This window comes from Sinohyriopsis cumingii, chromosome 19 (genome assembly GCF_028554795.1).
Source record: "Sinohyriopsis cumingii isolate HCF-2022 chromosome 19, ASM2855479v2, whole genome shotgun sequence".
Taxonomy (NCBI): domain Eukaryota; kingdom Metazoa; phylum Mollusca; class Bivalvia; order Unionida; family Unionidae; genus Sinohyriopsis; species Sinohyriopsis cumingii.
The window spans coordinates 58003038-58026193 of NC_142979.1; the positions used below are offsets into that span (position 1 = coordinate 58003038).

The 23156-nt window shown below is 36.2% G+C and overlaps 1 protein-coding gene across 4 annotated transcripts in view; it reads left to right on the forward strand.

Moving 5' to 3' along the window:
- Positions 1-23156, forward strand: part of LOC149775766 (serine/threonine-protein kinase 36-like) — a 158703-nt gene that overhangs the window by 26655 nt on the left and 108892 nt on the right. For 3 of the 4 annotated variants that reach the window (XM_089944445.1, XM_089944448.1, XM_089944449.1), the window contains exons 7-12: positions 1911-2137; positions 3110-3273; positions 4309-4515; positions 5400-5417; positions 18616-18771; positions 22269-22489. In XM_089944445.1, the coding sequence (XP_089800571.1) occupies positions 1911-2137; positions 3110-3273; positions 4309-4515; positions 5400-5417; positions 18616-18771; positions 22269-22489 (993 nt within the window). The remainder of the gene's footprint in view (positions 1-1910; positions 2138-3109; positions 3274-4308; positions 4516-5399; positions 5418-18615; positions 18772-22268; positions 22490-23156) is intronic. The other variant, XM_089944447.1, reaches the window with a different exon arrangement.

Genomic DNA, 23156 nt, shown 5'->3' on the forward strand with positions numbered 1-23156 from the left:
CTGGTTATGAAAGTTATCTTGAAGAATGCAATTTGGTTGAAACATTAAATAAAGCCAAATATACATCTAATATGTTTGGGAATACAAGGATTTGTAATAGCTACTATACATGCTTTGCACTGTGTAATTTCTGTACATTATAGTGTTCAGCCTTGTCTCCTGGGTAAACTCAACTGGCCCGCGAATTATGAAATTTGTATTTACCCTTATTTAACTTCGTATTGGAGAAATCAGAAAATATGCACATGCAAAATCAATCATAGTATTTTATACCAGTTTAATAAGTGTCGGGTCACCGAAAATGATTTCTTTTACATGCATATGTCTTAGGACACTGAATTTTTTCGTGTCCAGCCATTACAGTAGTCAACAAAAAGACTTAAAAATTGTAAAGTTTAGACATTGTCCCATGGATAAGCCGACCCCCCCCCCCATTCTTCCAGACCTTTATTTTTTCATAAATTATTTGGCTTATATGCGAGTATATATGGTAATTGTACTCTTTAATCAAATCTAATAGTAAGTAATTCTATCAAAACATGCATAAAAATTTCATGAGTTACCTCTCTTAGTATACAATGCAAACTAACCAATAGCATGTAACACTGGTGCATTGTACATTAGCTGAAAATAATGGAAACAGTTGTCTTCAAAAACTATACTTTGTAAGTTTAACATCAAAAGTATGACCACATACCAGAGAGAAGCCATTACAGGTGTATTTGAGTGAAAGGTATTTGTATAAGCATGGGCCAGCAGTGGAAAGCTGCTTATTTATGAGTTCAGTCAGGCTGTGTGCTCCCTTTGTCTTGATCACATTGGAACAGTGTTCAAATTTGAACAACTTACTTTTGATTGGATGTGGTACCTTGTCAGATGAAATTCACAGACTCGAAGCACAAAAATATCTGATCGATCTACCAAGTTCTAGATAGGGTCAACATTTCAGAATCTTGGCTAGTGAAGATGGCAAATTACAAAGGTGTGCAATTTCAAGATGACCAGAAGCTGAGGAGAGGCTTTGAATCTTTTAGAATCAGGTACATGAACAATATATTGGACAATGTAAGAAAGAGAATACAACAAGATCAGCTTGTTGTTCATGAATCATTTGGTTGTGTTTTGAATCCCAGAAGATACACTGGTCCTGATCACCAAGCAGATCTAAATGCTTATGCAAATGAGACCCTGGACAATTTGTGTGAACACTGTACCAATATGATTGATATCAGTAGATACAAAGGGCAGTTTTTCTGCAATTCAAGAAATGTGCTAGACTTTTAAAGATTTATTGATCTTTTGACTGATGAATACGATGTGGTGTATCTTGATCATGTCAAATTCGTTTCACTTCATGTTTTCATCCCTGTATTCAGTGCACCATGTGAAGGTGGAATTTCTCAAAACATGTCCAACAAGACAAACTTAGAAACAGGCTGAACCCTGAAAAGCTTAATAGACTTATGATGATAAGGCCCATCTAGTCATGTTTTTTTGCTGTGGCTAATGCTTATGGTGACATAAAAGCAAGGGGAATATAAACTTGTTTATTCAACTGTCCAGTAAAATAGATTTGTAAATTTAAAATATGTACAAAGTATTTCTACCATATGTCGTTCTATTTTGGATGAAACAAATATAAACCCCAGAAAAACACAAGCAGTATTCATTGAAGTTTTCTTCCTTTGAAATTTCATATATATATATATATATATATATATATATATATATATATATATATATATATATATATATATATATATATATATATATATTTGTCAGACTTTCACATCCTGATGTAGTCAGAGTTGTCCTGGCACAAGCACCTGTCAAAATATCATTAACCCACCCAAGAACTGCCCTTGGCCTGTATATTATTTTAAGAGTTTAAATGATGATTTTGTTTTCAGGGCCTTGGGCTGCATATTGTACGAGTTGTTCACAGGGACACCTCCTTTCTACACTAACAGTATCTTTCAGCTGGTCAGTCTGATTATTAAGGATCCAGTAAAGTGGCCCAAAAACATGAGTCCTGTCTTCAAGGACTTCCTTCAGGGACTCCTTACCAAGAATCCCAGGCAGAGACTTGCCTGGCCAGAACTGCTCCATCACCCATTTGTAGCAGGATTCATCAGAGGTATATGTTAGGTTCTGTTAACAGCTAATCTGTTGTATTTGTATATTCAGTTGATTGTTGCTATATTGATAGGAAAACAGCCAAGATTGAAGAATTTTTTGCCATAAGATTTTTCTTAAGTTCTGCCTGTAAATGCATGCCAACCTTTTGGTGGAGTGCATCATGCCATGATCAAAGCTTGTAGAGGGCATGCATTTAAGGCATGAAAGAGGCTATTAGATCTTGGGGTAAAAAATGTCGGATGTCGCGGTTATTGTTATTCATTTAACTTGAATTGCTAACATTATTTTCTGCAAAATTTATTTTTGTTCAGTTATTGCCATTACTGACCTTACATTGTATTTTGAGGATATGGATACATTCCAGATGTAAATGGATAAAGAAGACTAACCATATTTACAGCATGCCCATTTAAAAAAATATCTGTACTGAAATAGAACCAAATCTAGTCCTTGATATTTCTGACTGTTTTTTTAACATGATGTTTATATTCATTTAGCCCATTGATTGCTATTCCTTCAAAGTATCTGTCAGTATTTAGTGTTGATTGCTCAGAGAAAATGCATGCAAAGGGATGAAAATTGTTTTCCATTAATGTGTACTTTCCCTGCAGAAGTACCTTATTTGTCTTTGCCATAGGAGTGAATTGCATTGAGCCAAGTCCAACTTGGTATACCCTAGGCTTTGGGCAGACAGGCAGTATATAGTATTCACTTGTCTGTATGTTTGTCTTTTGGTTCATCCTTCCAATTCAGGATGACATTCTTATTAAAATGCACTTTTGGGATCAAACTTACAGTGTGGGTACATCTTGGGATATACATGCATCATATTTATAAACTGTGTCATTATAATCTACTTTCCAGAGTACATTCAACATTATTGTAAGATGTTGATACTTGGTAGCAAAGATACCATATGAACTTCTGCTCACTTACATCTTTGTTTTGATTTTAATTTGTCTCTTTGCAGTGTCTGAGGAGGATGTGAAGCTGCCTAGTCCCTTCACTCAGCCCTTGACTGCCTCCATGGCTCTGATGAAAGAACAACAGGCAAAGGAAAAGGCTCATCCTCCAGGCACCTCCAAAATCCTTGCCAAGGCCCGAAAGAAGGCCATGGAAGACGAAACCAAAAAGGTCTGATTTATAGGGAAATTTGTGAAGATCTGAGTTGATTATTTTCTTTGTCAACCTTGCCATTTTGAAGAAAAATAGAGGACATTTATATCAGTGTTTGCTTCTGTCCATCACATTGGACCCAGAAGATTGGTCAGTATTTAGTGAAAATGATGCTTAAAAACATGCTGTGAATGACCTACCTATTTTAGGTTCCAATCTCCCTGTTTTTTTATTCAGTCTCCCTGCTTTGTCTTTGAAAAGTCAACAGATATGTTTTATAGTTACTTTTCTGGAACAAGTGGTCATGTAGACATGTTTTCTGTTTTTTAAACAACAATATTTTTTATGATATCTAGTTTTTTTTTTAAATGGTGATTTGACCTCCAAGATGATGGCCATTGTAGCCTTCTTGAAGATCTTGTTATCACTGCTTCTTTTTAATGTATGGTGGTGTTCATATGGATTTATCACTTACTGACCTCTCAATATGTGCAATTCTTCCTGATTGAAATCTTGTTACATACTTTTGAATGGATGGTCATACCAACATTTTTTTCTGCTTTAAAAAAAACTTTTTTTTAATTTATTAAATTGTTGCAGTCCCCAAAATAGCTGCCTTGGTGGTCATTCTGAAAATCTTGAGAAAGCTACTTCTGCTTAACAGATGGTGTTACTTGGAGTTGTCATGAATACACCATAGCAATATATATTTGTGTTATGAATTAAAAAAGTACTTATCTGACTTCAACAAGGCACCATAGCTATCTTGGAAATCGTGTTATCCCTAGTCTTGAATGAATGGTGATACTGACGTGGAATTTTCACTAAAATACTTTGAATATAATCAGTGTTGTCTCAACTTGTGTATTGTCCCAAGACTCACATTCTTTGTGTTATGTAGGAGAGCATACTTGCTTAGAAAATTGTGCAGATTTAGTTCAAATATACTTGATGCACTGTCACTTCTTCATTAGTGGTGAATATTATTCTCGTTATGTACAAACAATTATTGTTGCCGTTTTATAACTATTATCAACAATTCTGTGCTTACAGAAGAAAACTCAGCCAGGGACAGGGAGCCCTGAAGCACAGGTTAGTGAGTTAAATAAGGAGGCCTGGGGGCCAGCTGCACCAAAAGCAGCAGCAGGAGGAGCAGCTGCAGACAAAAAAGACAACCCTGAACTGGAGGCATCCAGGGCTAACCAGGCCCCTCCTGACAGGGAGTACACACCTGAATGGGAAAACACTGGATTAAGTAAGGTAATTACATGTCATTAAAAGTAACATCATTGTAGGGGGATATTGCAGTTTTATTTTCTAATAATTTGACTGACTACAAAGAAAAGCTTTAACTTTGCAGAATAATAGCTAACTATCTATTTATCAGATATAGCTGTTCCATCCTATGAAAGTGTGAAAGTTTAGACTAGGTCTTATAGAGTCACAAATTGTGTAGGATAAGCTGTGCATCCTGTTTTGAGCATTGTGAAGGTGCCATCTGTTTATGCTTTTATTTATTTATATATATATATATATATATATATATATATATATATATATATATATATATATATATGGATTTTGGATTAAGACCTAACACATTGTCCAGTACTAATGCTTTTACATTATAATAATTTAATTTCATTAAACAAGTACATCGTTATAGAGTGCTGTACCTCCCATTAAATGATTAGAAACTATTATTTATTGATTGAACTGTACATTAAGCAATTCCCATTTTGGGTCAAAGTAACCATCCTTTCATCACTATTACTATTTCTTTATAAAATGAAGCTAATACACTTTTAATGCTTTCTATTTTACCTTAATCTGATGCTTATACTGCCATTTTGGCACACTTTAGTAAATCTTTATGTAATTTCTGTAGAGCCCACAATCTGGAAGCTAAATATAGTAATCACGTGGGTGTTCTATTGTTGAAAGTAATAATACATTAATTATGATGAGACTAATGGATGTATTAACTCAAGTGCCTTCTTTTTACTCACATCTTTTACAAATTTCATTACTTTTTTGCTTCTGACATTGAAAACCCTTGATGCTTTGCAAGAATATTAGTTTTAAAAAACACTTGAAATTTAGTGAGAAGCTAATATGCCCTACTTGATATTTTGATTCAACAGCCAAACACAGAGAGAGAGGTAACACATTTTACACTTTGTAGTTTCTCTCTAGCCTTTAGTTAATAAATATAGTTAGCATTCTTGCATTTTCTAAACTGCTTTTACTGTATTAACACAGAAATTAATGATTGACATGTACATCTGTTCTTTTAAGTGCTTGCTGCAGTGGTATGCTATTCATATCTTCTTTTTTAAAATAAACTTTTACAGTGAACTGTTGATTTTTTTAGGTTGCTTTTACTTGATTTAAACATTTTTAAAATCCTAATGAGTGGTCATATAGATAATCAGTATAGGTCAATTAAATAATGGAAATCTTGACAAAAATATTTAATTTCTTTGCTATGTGAGATAGTGAGTTGTGTTTTGGAGGAGTTTTATTATATATGATCACCAGAACCCCAGGCACTTTGAAATTAGTTAATTCAAGTTTGAACATTAATATATCATACCACTGCAGTGTATACATACATATTAATCCTTACCTACAACATGCATTTAAATAACTTTAATACATATACTGAGGGAGTGTATTACTGCTCATTTTATTTCAGTCAAGCAGAGTTCAGACGAGTTTAAACACAATAGTGCAAGGTTGAATTTTGTCTTTGTAATTTCATAGAGTTCTGACCACATGAACATTCCCAACCTCATAAACTGTACTTCATGCATGCTTTTGTTTTGAATGACTTTCAGTATTTTAGCCTACTATCGTGTTTATAATATTTTGTATGACTTTCATCATTTTAGTCTATTATCATGTTTATAATATTTTGCTCATTGTTCTCTTGCCTAGCATCCTAAAAAGGTAAATGAACATGTTTTGCAATGTATGGTTAAGGTATTGTTAATTGACATTGGAAGAGGATGAAATAAAGTATAAGGGGATACATGTTTAATTAAGGTGCTTGCTCTTTAAAAGATAAGAAAGTATGAAGAGTGTTTTAAAATGGCTTACTATTATACACTGCTAAATATTTATGTATACTGCTAAATAATTTACTCTAAATTCATACAAACTTTTAGCAGACAGTGCAGAGGCATGGTATAAAAATTTTCAGGATATTTAAAACAAAAAAAAGTGTCATAAACAGATTTTTACCAGATAATAATGGCTGAGCATTATACTCATAACAGAAAAAAAGTATCAGAATGACTTGTCTCCTTCAAATACATTCCTCAATCACATTATGTTAGGAATAATAGCTTGCTACCTCGCAAATCCAGCCCAAAACAAAGAGAGGAAAATTGTCTTTTTTTGTCTATTTCAATAGACAGAGGGCAACACCTCTTGCCCATTACCTCCCCTTGGCACCACCAGGTGTTGCTAGTTATTAGCTTTGCTGCTGTACTAGATAGATGTGTACAGTTCTTCTTCTGACAGTCCAAGTCATTTTCATGTTCTAATTGTTCCTTTTGGATTTATTTTGTGGATTACTCAATCTGCTGCAGGTTGTATACATTCTTTTTTACAAGTTTTGCCAATCTGAGTGATTTTGTCACCTTTAGGGATTTTGTCCTTTTAAGACCACATCACCCACACTGTTCTTGACCTCTGCAAGGTCATTTCAAGTTGGCATGACTTTCACTCTTTTGCTTGCTCTGTTTGAATCAGAGTCAGTTTTAGCGAGTTATTTACATGCTGCACTGCTAATTTATGCCTGTTTTTTCCCTTTTGTATGCCATTTATGTAAAAAGGTCAGTTAAATACATGAATGGCTAAGTTCAGAGCATAGTCTGTAGGTTTTTAATGCGACAATGACCGTTAGTAACAGAACAAGGCATTGAAGAGAAGGAAAGATGGGATAAGGCAAGGAAGACAACCTACAATTAACTGTTGGTGATACTGACTCATTGGGGAATGTTCCCCAATGTTAGGCACCCCAGTGGGTGTAAGTTCCCCTGCATGTCCGAGCACGGTCTTCAGGCCTTTAAGTCAGGATGCATAGGGTTTGTGGCAGATCCAATCGATTCAATGCATAATAAAACCACACTGTCACAGACTGTCCAGCCAACTATTATATATGGGAACCTTAGTGACAGATCCATACATTGAACTGTACCATCAGCAACTTACCCTCACTATGATGGAGATTTCAGTGAGAAATCTGTCTGTCAAGCCAGGCCTTTGTAGCAGTCAGTAGCAGTGATAGCCCGACCACCTTCTATACCACCTTCTTTCAGGCTGAACATTCAATGTGCAAACCAGCTAGCAGTTCCAGCATTGCCGTATTTCCGTATGTTTGCTGCTTTTCCACAAGGGAGAGCTAGCAATAACCACACTTTGGAGGTGATGGCTGAGATTGCTTGGGGTAATGAATCGGGGCTGCTTACCATACCATGGCCAATACTTTTGACGACTTTGACCACTTTACATCTGATATGACGTGGCTCCACCTTGTCATACTCTCCCTTTCCTGATGATCCTGTCTGGGTCACCATTGCTTTTGGAGAAAGAATAGAGGATGTTTGGAGACAGGCAGCTCAGGAACTGCCACTCCACCTCGCCATCCAACGCACACAGGCATTTGGAACCACTCATCCCCTGACAGTATGATGAGATGTTAAGCAACCTTGGGACAGGGGATCTTCTCAGCCACATATATACCAATATCGATCCCTAGGAAGCAATCGTACAGAGGAGGTAAGAAACTGAATTTTGAGCTCACTTGATCCTGGATCTCACTATTCCCTCAGAATGGTGTGTGTGTGTCTGTGTGTCTGTTCTAGTTCATTTTGGAGGGGATTCAGGTTTTGTTCATCAACAGCCCCCTTCCTCTCCCGTCTTTACTGATGCATTGTCAGATCAGAAGAACAATGTCTTTCTACAACAGTTGATACAGTTGCTCATTAAAGAACAAGTAAAAAAGACAGTGGAGCTTGTGCAAAGACCACAGTTCTGAGGGTTTTAATCAAGGCAGTTTCTTATTCAGAAAGCAAATGGCAAGTTGAGACCCATCATCAACTTGAGTCACCTCAACCAATGGAATGTACCTCCAAAATTTAAGATGGAGATGGTGAGATCAATCTACCTCTCTGTTCAGTGGGACGAGTATGATGTCAGTCTCGATCAGACCAACACATTTTCGTGTCCCTATTCCCCTCCTCCCGCATGTGTCATAAAAATAATTACGTTTTGCTAAACTCATCACCATTGATCAATTCAAAGGTCTCTCCTTGGGCCTTAAGATCAACCCATGGGTTTTACCAAGATTATGGACTGTGTTGTTACCCGGTTCCGATCGACATCATCTCCAATGATGGCAGCAGACATGAAGTCCTATCCTTCCCCAATGCAGGACTGATCTTCTCTCCCTTTTAGATCATCTGGGATTTCTATTGAACTAAGAAAAGTCATATTTTTGAACATCCCAGAAAGTTTTGTCCATCTGGGCATAGAATTTTAACCAACTTGAATCTGGTTTGACTTCCTTGTGTTCACATGATCAGAATCATCATACTCATCAAGTGGTTTATTCAGTGTGGCAGTGGACTTGATCATGCTTGCCTGTCCTTTTATGCACCCCTTAGAAATAACAACGCAAGCACAATTATGCCCCTTTTCCAGTCACCTCCATCAACAGTCATGATTGCACCCGAGATACAATCATTCCTGCGTCAATGATGCAACCCAGGTTGGCTGACCATGGGAATCCTGCTGGAGAAGCCCCAAGTGGAAATAATGGACTTCACTAATGTCATCAGCACATGGGAGCCAGGAGAATGGCCTCTACACATCATAGGAATGAATGGCGTCATCAGTGCCTTTCATTTCTGAAAAGATTGACACTCGGGCAGAAATGGTCCTCATTAGGTCTGACAACCCTCCACAAACAGGGAGGCACCCAGTGACCTGATCTGTGTTCTGATTTGGCAGTGAGGCTCCACTTCAGCGTACGAATCATACTCTATCCTTGCAGACTCATTGTTTTGGCCGACACTCTATTCAGGAGAGGTCAGGTCCTTCACACATGATTGTCTTCACTTGGATTTGTGCACTTTAGGGTATCTAACCATTGACCTTTTGTGACAAGGTTACTTCACAAGTTACCCACCTTCATCTCTCCAGTCCCAGACCACAGCAGCTTGGGAGGGTTGGGGATATTTACCTACCCTCGTGCAGTCCTGATACCAAAAATAATACAGAATTTATAGGGTCAGAATTGCAAGATGATTCTAATAGCTCCTCTCTGATGGGCATGTCCTGTGCTGCCTATCTACTTGATCTAGCGATATATCTGCCCAGGAAGATTCTGACCAACCCGAATCTTCTCAAGCAACCACTGTCACTTGTGTTCCATTCCTGCCTGGACCATCCTGTTCTCCATGCTTGGCTCTTATCATGAGACAGACAATTTAAACTTTTGATTCTCTAGAGCAGGAAGGCCCTCCACTCCAAAAGCTTATGAGTGAAAGTGGCATGCTTTCAGGAGCTGGTGCCATACCAATAACATCATCCCTCTGAGTGTCTCCAGCTCTCAATCAGCTGACTTTATTTTCTCTAGCTCTTTGAAGAGAAATTGCTGGCCCCAATCTCTGTCAAAGGCTACCATTCCATGATATTGGACACATTCTGGCATCATGGCAGACGTGTTTTGGGGCACATAAAAATCTAACAGATCTTTTAGCCCATTTTTGGGGGTCTCAATCAACCCAAATCCCTCATTCTGTTACCAAATGGAACCAGTCCTGAGTCTTAACATGACTTGATTTGTTTCTATTCAAGCCTCTGACCCATACTTTTTTAAAGTTTCTATCATACAAGACATGTTTCTTTATAGCTTTAGCTTCTGCTTGCAGGGAAATTGAATTGCATGCCCATACTCTCATCAGTTCAAATCAGAGAGTTGGTGGTTCTCTGGACATAACCAAACTTTGTAGCCAAAATTGGTTACTGTCCATCGGTCACCAAAGAGCCATCACTCACTCACTCTCTTCCATTGTCAGGTAGAGAACAGCAGCCATGCAAGATCCTCAAGCACTACCTGAAATACACATTGACAAGTCATGAATGCATAAATGCCTCTTCCTTCTGGTTAAAGCCATGACATTGGATATCATCCTTCAAGCCTTTACTTCATGGCTGAAGTGTGCATCCTTCAAGCCTTTACTTCATGGCTGAAGTGGGTTATACGCTTCATGTACTCTGATGTCTCAGCAGATCAGAGTAGCCTTGTGAGGATTATGCCTCAGAAGCTTCAAGCAATCTCTGTGAGCCTCACATTCGAGCATAAATTTTTGATCTGGGTTATAATAGAAGCTGTTGGCTGGTATGCAGAGTCAACCTTCTCACGTTTTTATCTCAAAGATTTAGCATCGCAGAGGAAAACCTTACATGTTGTTGGTCTGGTGGTGGCAGCACAGACAGCCATCAGACCCAGTTAGATCAATCAACAATGCCTGTTACCTTTGCTGGATTTGCCAGTGAAACTTTATAGGTAAGATGTTTTCAGTATTCATCTTCATTACCATATGTTAGGGTCACAGGTCAAGTGACTCCAACCTGTGTTGCTTTTGTAATTAGGATAACGGATTATTGTTCACATGGGAAATCCAGCTATTCTTCCTCCTTGAAGGATACCTGAGAGGTAGAGGTCAGTTGCTCAGCATCCTCTCCGCCTATTAACTATTTAAATAATTAATTAATTTAATTAATTAATTATTCTCCAAACATAATGTGATTGGGAAATGCATTTTAAAAAAAAGCAACTTTTTAAGTAAATTATGTTACTCTGAGAATACTTACCCAATCACATTACTTAAAAACCCTCCCAACAACCCCACCTTGTGAGCATCTTTATTAGTATCTCACTCAGCTAAAACTAGCAACATATGGCAGTGCCAGGGGTAGGTAATGAGCAAGAGATATTGCCCTTGTTGAAATAGACACGAAAAGACAATTTTAGAAGGGCTGGATTACTAAATATTCCTAACATAATGTGATTGGGGAAATAGTCTTTGAGAAAAATAATTTACTTAAAAATTTGCTTTCTTGTGATTCAGATTCCTTGTATGTATGAGGTAGTCAAATATGTTATATATCTACATTTTCTGTCTTGAGTTTTATGGTTCACAGGGAATAAATTATGATTTATCATATGATCAGCATGAAACAGAAACATAATGCATACCATTTTTTTGTTAGAAAATAAATTTCTACAATGGTCCAATACTTTTTGTGAATGTGTGTTACCAGTGAGTTTGAGGTGTTGGAGGAGGAATTGTTGGTTGCGGTTAATATGGAAAGGGGTTATTAGTAATACAGAAAAAAATATTTAGACATGTAGCATTGTTTGATTCCTTGTGATTATTTGACATACTGTAGTAAATAGATTTTGTGTATGACATGGTAACAAAAAACATATAATAATTATTTACACAACTTTTGGACCAGTATCCATCTTATTTAGCATGCAGATTGTTGGAACCCATTTTTCCAAAGGGTATAGTGTGCACAGATTAAACCTGACAAAGAGAGAAGTCCATTATGCTAGCATGATTCAGAGTAAATACATTTGAATTTCTTTCCTGTGTGAAATTAATTTTAAAATCTAGACAGCACTGCATCTTTAAGAATTTGACCAGATTTATGTGGCAGCTAAAAAGTTCAAGTACTGTTCATTCAGTGCAATTTATATTTAGATAAGATTCTTAGGACAGGAAAGAATTTGAAAAATATTTACTTCAAATTGAGCCACTATTGGGAAGTCTGTGCAACATATTTTACATTTTTCCAAGTAGTTGTGATTTTTCACAAAACAGAAAACGTGACATTGACAGTTTTTTTCAGAGTATTAATATTAGTGGATGTAGGAAAAAATAATGGGAAATAATTTTCCTTTGTGTTTTGTTATATAGCTCTTCTGTTACTCATGTATAAAGCACCAGGCACTAAGTTTTGACCACTGGATATGGATGTGGTCAGTTAGAAAACACCCCTTTCCCATATTTCCATTCAAATGTTTTGCAAACTAGTGTTTGGAAAGGAATCAGCAATGCCCATTCTTTTTCCATGCTAATGTTCAACCCAGTGGAGTTAAATGACTGGGCAGTCTCCTGAGATTTCCAGGATGCATATCTTCACATCCCCATCTTCCCAGAAAATTTCTTTGGTTTGTCTGAGACAGGCGATCTTTCAGTTTTAGTTTCTTGTTTTGTTGCTTAGTTTCCTGTACTATAACTTTCACCTTAATAGCAGCTCATCTAATTTCATTTGGGGTTCTCATCCTCCACTATTCCAATGACTGACTGATGCACAACATCATTAGACATGATCTTTCCATGTTGGAAGATGTTGACTAGGCTCAGTCTTCATTTGGGACAAATCAGGTCTCTACTCATTTCAGAATATTGTTTATGTGTGGATTACTTTTCTCACCAATCAAGGAACAGTTCTTATACCCCATAAAAGAATCTAAAAATACTTTCTTTGCAAGATTGGATGAAAAGACATCATGTTCTGCTTGTCTCTGCCTCTCTCTCCTTCCGCTTCTCCTGGGGACTCAGTGCGGCAGTGGATTTTGTTCTCCATGAGGGTTTCATATGTGACTCCCTCCATCCACCCAGATCTCCTTAGATTTAGAGAAAAATCAGGACAGGTTTCTGATAGAAGTTCTGAACCATGCTCTGAAAGCTCACTCCTTCCTTTTCACTGATGCAAACCTAGAGTCCATAGAAACATTCCTGCAAGACTGGTCGTCTCTGGAAGAAGCTTTCTGCCATGTCAACTATCTGTTTTGCTGTTATTTCAAAGGTGCATCAACTGCATAAGGCATAGTTGCAAAGCGGTCACTACAGACAACACTTGGGTTGTAGTGTACCTCAGATTCATGCCCCTACTATCTGCTTGGAAGTTTGGAACCTCATCTATTGGCCAGTTTCGGCTAAGAAATCTCTAGGAGTCTGCTACATTCCAAGAAAGAGGAATGTTCTTGCAGACAGCTTTACTTATCCAGACAGGGATAGGCAGTCATTTCAGAATGGTCACCAGTCAGTAGCATGGTCACTTTTTCATCAGTGGAGAAGGTCAGTGGTAGACTTGTTCACAATGAAGCTGAACAGGCTTCCTCTTGATGTATCTCCAGTGCCAGACCAGAGAACATGGGTGGTAGATGCCTTCAATCTGAGTGGGATTGGCCCCTAAACCTTCTTACCTTTCAGATTAATTCCTTAGGTTCTTCAGTGTCAGGATTTCAAAGTCACTGTTCATTGTGATAGCGTTTTGTGGCTCCCGAGATCAAGGATCAGTGATATCCTTGGCTCATTTGTTGATGATCCTAATGATTTAAATAGGGATTTAATGTCATAGTACAGAGGGTCCCTCTTGCACAACATTCCTGAAGTCCTCTACCTTCACACCTGCCTTATATCAAAGATGTATCCACCAAGACCAGTTTTGGAGCAAGGTTGCCAATGCATCTCTTGGTCTTATAGGCAATTGACCTCTAATATTTAAAATTCCAAGTTGATAATTTTCTGTAATTGATGCAGTGGGAGTTGTATTTTCCCACTTCTCTCCCCACCTTAACTGCAGATTTTCTTCATTTTCTCATCAGAGATAAAGAATTCTTAGTATCCACCATTAAGGGCCAAAGAGCAGCCTGCTCTAACTCTCTCAAGTTGGATTCACTATAGGGTCAGACTTGTATCTTTAAGAATTGATTAGAGACCAGTGTCTTGTCCATTAATGCTCATTAATGCCAAGGTGGAACCACTAGTGTATTCTTTGCCTGCTAATTAAACTTTGTAAACCTCTGAGTAAAGCTTCATTCGAGAATCTTACCCTTAAAACAGCCTTCCTCCTTTCCCAAGTAAAAGCAACAAGAAGGAGAAGAGTTTATGCTTTGTCAGTGGTTTTTTACATTTTGATAACTATGAATTGATCTCTTTTGATTGCCAACTGGGATTTCTGGTCAAGAATTACCTACCATCAGTAGCTGCTGTTTCTGTTGAAATCCCCAGTTTCAGTTGTATCTGTGCTGTAGAGAAACAAGATAGAATTCTTTGCCCAATTCGAGATTTTCAGTTCTATCTTGCTATATCAAGCAGAATGAGGAAGGGTTGTGAGTCTTTTTCTCTCTTTCAAATGTACTTCTGCTATCTTGGCAGTTGCCATCTTGAGATGAATTGTTTATGCTATAAAAAGAGCTTACCAGTCTGTCTTTGAGAGAGACCTCTCTTTCATGAAAATCAAAACCCATGAGGTCAAGACTCTTGCTGCATACTTTTGGAATAATTTTTCTTTGGATGCTATGATGTAAGCTGCCTTCAGGCATTCAGACTCCACTTTCTCAGTAATTTGCTCATCATTTTAACTTCATTCCACAGTTCACCAAAGTGAGGGTATTTATGCTTTGGGTCCAGTTGTATTAACTCGACATGCTGTTAAGCCATCCTCCAGTCAGCAGTTAAATGTCTTACTGAAAACAATGGCAAGTTCATTTGATGGCTTATCTTTGGCCATCAGCTCCCAACATGGTGGCAAATTCAGCTTCGTCTTGACAAGAAACTTGACACCTTTCTGATGCTGATGTTAGTATTATGCAACAAGTAGGCAAATAGTAATAATAAATGCTAAAATATTTTGAAAATTATGACATTAAATTTATGGTCACAAAATCTGAAAATATATTTACTGTCTAATCATAAACTGACAACTGGTGATTTCTTATTGACTCTGACTTTTTAACACATATAGAAGAAAACTAAAGACTAAAGAACACATATTGCAAACAAATCAAACTGAGGACCATCTGATTTGTTATTAAAAGTATCTTTCAGGTATCAGTCCAGAGATTTATTTGAGTTGTCAAGTATTTGTCTTGGGGTTTTGTAAATTTCACATAGATTGTTTGGAACAAAGCAAAACATGCCACACAAACTTCCGTTAGTGTGGTATAAAAGTTGCATGATGTACATTACATTCCCAGTTATATCAAGCTGCTGTGGATCCTTAAATTGATTTTTTAGAACTGAATAGCTTTAAAATATATTTAAATATTGACTTAGGTTACATTAACTGTATTTAAATATAGATTTGGGTTAATGTTCTGTCACATTTGGAATTTTGTAAACTCAGTTTTCAGTAAGTTTTACTGTATTTGCAAGTAAAATGTAAATTTGTACTGCTTTTAGGAAGTCCTGGAAGAATATGGCACAAACTTAATTTGCCCCACTTCAGTGTTGCAATACTCATATTCATTGATGGAAATGAGGGGTTTCAGTTTAATGCAGTTGTGTTAACTGGAAAAAAAGCTTGCATGTTGTCACTGTTGTTTCAAAAAGTGAATGCACTTCATTTATATTTCAATATTTGCACGTATTACTAGTAGCAAGTAGTCATACATTATTTTGAGTATGTATCTATTTCAGAATCAATATCACTTTTTATTATGCTCTGATCTGCTTGCAGCAGGGGCATCTTGGTTTGTTCATCCATCCCATGAAACTTGTTAGCTAGATTATGCAAAAACCACTAAATGCTTGTATCCATATGTATATGAGCTGATTAAATTTTCAGGCAATTGCTGTATTTTTAGCTCATCTGGACATAAACCATAGAAACTTATGGAATGGTCTGTTGTCCATTAGGCATCATCTGTCTTCCATCTGTCTATCTATCCATTACTTCAGATTATCATTTACTCCTTGCAGGATTGTTATGAACCTTTACACTTTCATTCATCACAAGTTCTTGTTGACCCTAAAAGATAATGGTGTTGCTCGAATATTCAATATGGCTGCCACAGTGTCCCTCTTAAAAATCTTTGTATTCTAAAGAAGGGATGGTCGCGTAAACATGGGGCATTCGCCAAAAGATTTCTTGTAATGTCTGGTTGGTCCTAAATGAAAATCATTGAGCTTGGATATCCAGTAAGGATGTAATCTTGACAAGCTTGTTATTGCTACCTATTCTATGTGTATGGATGATCTTTTCACTAAGAGACTTCTGATGATGTGTAGCTGGCATACAAATAAAAATGGCACTGATCTTTTGTCTAGTATGGATACCTTAGCAGCCATCTTGAAAATATGGCTTTTTCGCCTGAATAAAATGTTATGTTAACATAAGGTGTTTATCAGAAGATTTTTATGATGTGTAGTTAATTCTTAATGACAATGATGCCACTCAGATATCTGGTATGTGTAGTTAATTCTTGATGAAAATGTTGCCACTCAGATATCTGGTATATGTAGTTAATTCTTAATGAAAATGTTGCCACACAGATATCTGGTATGTGTAGTTAATTCTTAATGAAAATGTTGCCACTCTGACATCTGATATGACTGCCACAGTGGTCACCCTGAAAATCTTGTTATTGATACTCCTTCTGAATGGATGGTCACATCAACATGGGGTTGTCATGAAAATACTTCTTCTGCTGTCTTGTTGGTCCAAAATGATGATGGTGATAATCTAATATCCAATATGGCCACTAGAACAGTCATCTTGAAAATTGTGTATCCATTGTGGTCACCACAGTAGCAAAGGTGAAAATCTTATCACTCAAGATAATCAGAGATGGTTCAACATTCAGCAGTTGAAAAGAACAGTGCCGCATCTTAAATTCCAGGAAATTCTTTTCAGACAGTAGACAGTAATCCTTAGATTGAACCCTTGTTCAGTTTTGTACACATCTGTGAATTTTATGGACCTGGACATTTTTTTACAAAACTCTTCTTAGAATGATCGAGTAAAAACCACATATTTGTATTTATAGATGTGCATGGATGGCAAATTAGATTTTCAGACCATAACAGATAATTTTAGAAATTTAGATGTAATCTCATTCTACATGTGTGCAAACAGATATAACTCAACTATCAACCTTATGGTAATTTATGGAATTACCTGGAAGTTACTGAATAGGATGAACTATGTCACTCTGTTGTCAGAGGAAAATAGACTCGCCTGTAGTGTACCCAATATGGAGCTGTGTTGGTATGGAAACATCATTAAGCATGAAACAGTCACAGTGTTAGGGCCACCCTAGTCAAAGTCACATTACAAATTATAAATCAATGGAATGATATGACTATGTTCTGTACCTTTTTTATCACATTAAAGATTTTTGTTATTGAAATTGGTGGGGGGGGGACAAACAAATGGGGATTTATGCAAAAACTATACTTTAATTCAGGAAATCATTACATTCTACTCAAATGGTTGATAAGAGAATGTATGGTCTTTTCTCAGTCTGTATGTACTGTATCACTCACAGGTTTCTAATGAATAATGAAGTTGTATGTAGCAATCAGTGCAAATATGTATGGCATGCAAGTCAGAGTATAACGAAGGCAATCGAGATAAGTGTGTTTTTTTAAAATGATTTTTATATAATTGAAATGCCAGTAGCTGGTAAAGGAAAGCAGCATTTCCATTGGTCAGAATGTTACCACATGATCAAAATGAATTGCGTTTATTTCTGTATGAACTGTAAGGAGAACTACTTTTCTAAGAATACCCACTTATATAAATAGTCACGTGTACATCATAAGAGAACACTGCCACTGAAGGCAGACACAAAGTAATAATTAAAATAAAGGAACATTCCAACAATTAAAAAAAAATAATTGAATAAATTAGGCTTCCATTGGTTGAAGGACTGGTATTATGATAACCTTATTACGATCAAGCAGGACAATCCCAAGTGCTATAAATAACTAAGTAATAGAAACCCTCAAACATATATTACAATGCTCAGTTAAGATTTCTGTTTTTTAATGATGCAAACAAAATATCACAACGAAAGATTGAAATTTCAATTATAAGAGTTTAACGTTTTTTCTGAGTTTATTATGGTATAAACTGTCATTTGCCAACTCACACAGCTAACATAACGCCCTTCTGCGGGCATTATGTAAACTTTATGAGTTGGCAACTGACAGTTTATACCACAATAAACTCAGAAAAAATGTTAAACTTTTAAATAATTGTATTGGTTTCAGTCATTGAACTTGACAATAGAAGCATAGTGTCACAATAAAGTACATTGAACTTGACAATAGAAGCATAGTGTCACAATAAAGTACATTCCTAGGGCATGGCATATGCTTATAAGTATGTAAAATTAAGCCTTTTTATTTTTAATTGTACACAATACTTTGACAGGGAAAATAATGCCCTACACTTGGAACATGTTACAAAAACTTTAAGAAGTGTATGACTGTTAAAGATGTATGTATTTGAATTGCTGACTTTTATAATCTTGTCCAGACCGCAGACCCAACCCCTCGACCTGATCGGATTAGCAAGGATTATGAACGTGAGTATCCCAGCATCGAGATTGAGGGCCGCAGAACCATCAAGAAAAGCATAGACAACAAACAGAAGAAAAATATAGAGAATGTGAAGCTTGACAATGATGGAGAGGTAACAGTTGATATAACTTGCAAGTTTTATAAACCAGAAAGGTGTTAGATGGAGTGATATATTTAATTGGTTCAGTTTTTATCCTGCTCACTTTAACAAATAGAGCGATTTATTTTATATTTTGTGATGTTCATGATAGCATTATCCACAAAGTTTGTACTGCACTATTTAACCTTTTCCCTAGCACAATCATCTTAGATTTTATTGTGTGCACATCAAAATGCACTACTCTTCCTCTCAATTCAAGCAAGTGTGGTAACCTTAGTTGTGTTTCCTTACTTGTATTATCTGTAAACTAGATTTTGACAATGGTCATTTATGGTCCAATAATAAATCCAGTTTCTCAGAAGCTAAGTTTCTTGGGGGGAAAAAGCATTCCAGAAGTTCCCATGACAATCAAGGATGTGGCTATTGCCGTTTATTATCTTTTGAATATGTTCAACAATTATAACTCAGACAATGTCAGCAATTCCATCAAATAAAGTGCAATATTTTTATGTGAAGTTCTTAGTTCAGAGTCTTTTTAGAATTGAGCATCAAAATTTGTTGTCTGCATTAATATTGAAGAGTTCATCTTTTTCCCCAAATGGATTGCAGATTCCAAATTCTCATGGATTGGAGAATTCAAAGCAAATAATGGCAGTGTGTGCTTAGGGCAGTAAGTTTATAGATTTGGTGGTGTTTTCCTCACAAATGAGAAGATTAGAAAGAATAGTGTTAGCAAGGGCTTTGTAGTTTTCTGAATAGTTATTGATGATATTTCTTTTCAAAGTCATATTCTGAGAAGGATTTTATCAATTGGACTACAAATTATCCCACTCCTCCTGATGCAGCTGGTGGATTAAATTGGATAGTTGGGTCAGGACTTCTCGAGCAGTCCCAGTTAAATAAATCAAAGACTGATACCTTAAAAAGAGGAAGAACTGTGGACACATCAGACAGTACTGAGTTATAATTCACTCAGAATAAAATGAATCCATCACAAAACTTTTTTCACCAGCATTTGAAGTCAGTGCAGTTGCATCCAAATTTTCCTGCAAAGAGAGGAAAACTGCATACTTGGTGAACTTTGGTATAACAGGACATTATAAGGAACTCAACACAAACATAGTAAAAATGGTTTCAGAACTTGTCATTAAAGGTTGGTGAGTTAATTTAAGCAAACTCTTGAAAGAAATTACAATAAGCCCTATAAAAGTCCTTGAATTTGGTTCTGAGAATTTTGTGTGAACCAAGTCTACAGCTGCTAAACTTTGTGGATGGCTTAAAGTTAGGGTGGCAAGGAACTGTATTGATTTTGGGGTTAGATATCAAGGTCTTAATTAGATAAATGGTTTATACACACTGACTCGGGTATTTCACCATTTACAGTTACCAAACTTTATGAATGGCTTCCACTTGGGTAAATATTTACCCAATCAATTTGTGGGTCAAAAGATCAAAGGCTCCCTCAAATTCCCCTTCATTTTAATCACTTGAAGGTTGTTCTTGTCTGAAATCATTCCTGTTGTTTCAAGATTGAATAAAAGATACTCACTCTGTTGTAATAAAGAAGGGTCAAATTATGAGGTTTAAAATGAGAAACAAAATGGAGAACCAAGCTCATTTTCCAAAGAAAAGTGAATAATTTACCTAAACAAAATATTGTAACTATGTTTAGCACATCAAAGCTTAGCCAGCACTGATTACCATGAAAAGTCAGCACTGAGTCAGTGAAGCATTGATTACTCTATATGTTTTCTAACTTCATATATTAATTATTTTGTTTCCTTGTGTTTCATTTTTACCATAACAGACTAAACATAGTGCAACAAATATGTCCTATAAAGATGCCTCTGAAGAGAACATTAACACTGCTTTATTTCTGAATATTATATTTCAATACAGACAAGAATAAATTAGATCCACGGTTATCAAATATTGAACATTTACAGGTATGGTAATCATATATTCTGCAGATAACTTTGAAAAGACCACATTTATTGAGCCAATGAAGCATTGATCGCTGTAAAGTCACAAAGAAGTATAAAATACCGTCATTTAAGAAATAAAGCAAAGAAAAAAAAATGTTTTCCAACTTCATTAATTGATTATTTTGTTTCACTATGTATCATTGTTACTGGAACAGATAAACCATCATTGCAACACATGTATCCCATAAAGGTGTCTCTGATGTGAACATTAACACTGCTCAAATTTCTAAATGTTATATGTCATTTCAACCAAGAATAAATGAATCAAAAATGTACTAGCTCCACAGTTATGGAACACTCAACATTTGTAGTACAGGTACAGTAATCATCATATTTGATACAGGTACCATAATCATCATATTTGATCTAGGTACAGTAATCATCATATTTGATACAGGTACTGTAATCATCATATTTGATCTAGGTACAGTAATCATCATATTTGATCTGCTGAAATGTGGTACTTTTACCCAGCTTTAGAACAGCAAGTTACTAGTTGTTATGTACATCTATTTCTAGTCAAGGTACAAAACATTTCTCTGCACAGTGATGTGAAATGAAACAAGTTTATTAACATAAGCAATCAAAGAACAAGACTCAAGGTTTGTAAGCATTATTTATTTCTTTAATTAGGCTAGCACCTGTAAAAGGTTAAGCTGCAATGCAACATGCAACAGATGTAATATTTCACTAGTGTGATGAGTAAGCAGCTGTAGCACCTTCATCCTTTCCTCAGACTGACTTGGAAAAAAATCTACTTTTTAGTTCATCTATAAATGTACACCCTTGACTGGGGACCCTGAGTGGCTGAGTGGTCTAAAGCGTTCTCCGTTACGGATCACTGCCATCTCACCTCTGTCTGCGTGGGTTCGAGTCTCGGATTCGGCCAATGTGGGTATGTGAGAAAGCTTGCCAGTAGCTTTTCGTGGGTCAGTGGTTCTTTACGGGGTTTTCCCGGGTTCTTTCTCCACCATTAATACTGGCCGCCATGCATAGCCTATCATGTGCTGAAAGATGGCGTTAAACCCTATAATAACAACAACACCCTTGACTGAAAATGAGAAAATTAGGTGAAAAACTAAATGTGGTATACAGCAACAAATATACAGCAGTAGTGAGACTATGTTTATACTAATCATATTTATTTGCCATTGGCCTTTAATACCTATCACTTTTTTATACTCTTGGACATGAGCTTTACAGATTTGCAGTGTTCATTTCAATCTTTATTGCAGTACATTTTAAAGGATGTATTCACCCATTCACATTCTAAAATGTTGTCCAGATTACTTGGTTTCTTTCACCTCTAAGATTACATCATGCAATGATCTATCCTTGTGAAAGGCACTTAGCTTGCCATTTCCTCAACATTATATAGTCACTAATGTGTTGAAAGAGCTGATTCAGACCAGACAACAAGATAACTGCCTTGCCAACATCAGAGCTATCTAGAATGCTTTGGCATAAATTTTTTGAACTTCTTGTTCAATTAAAGTCAATAAATAATGTTTTCACTTTGAACAGGAGGTGGATAGTGATGATGAGTGGCAGGGTTTGATCGAGGTGACAGATCAGGACGGAGACCCTGAAGCATCACTTGCATACCTCAGTGACAAGAAGTTCATGAGCAAATTGAACCAGCGTGTGCAACACAGTGCAGCACAGGTGCTGGACGGAATGCTGGAGGGGGCTGCTAGACTCAGGACTGTACTGCGTGTCATCACCAACCTTGTCACGCTCAAATGGTATGTACAGTTTTTGGTCATTAAAAATAGTGCCAGCTCTTAAAATCTCAAATTTATGTTTCTGAATGGTTACTATTTGACATATCTGAATATTTTTATGCTGCTTTTTCTTTCTTTCTTTTTGTAAGATTAAATTTTTGTTTAATGAATATTTTTGTGGACACTAAAAAGTATATTTGAAGTCACATTTAAAGATACAAACTTCTCAATTTTAAAGTAATAGACCTCTTTGTGAAATGGTATCTGAGACTTTGATTTGACGTTTACTGAAGTATAATCTATTGAAAATGTCAAACGCTCAGATACTTTATTAAATTAAATTCAATGAGTCATACAATTTCACTTTTTCAGAGTGTTAATTAGTATAAAAAATGGGGTCTTCAACAGCATAAAATGATTACTTTATTTGTTCTGTTTGAAAGCACACAAAAATATTTAATTCAGTTTGAAAAAAACAATTAAAAATCCAAGCCTAAGCAACCAGATGCACATAAATGATATTAGGCAATCTCTTTGGTCACAATGCAATCACACATATCTTTGGTCACAATGTAATCACACATAAATATTAGGCAATCTCTTGGGTCGCAATGCAAAGTAATCTCACATAAATGATATCAGGCAATCTCTTTGGTCACAATGCAAAGTAATCTCACACAAATGATAT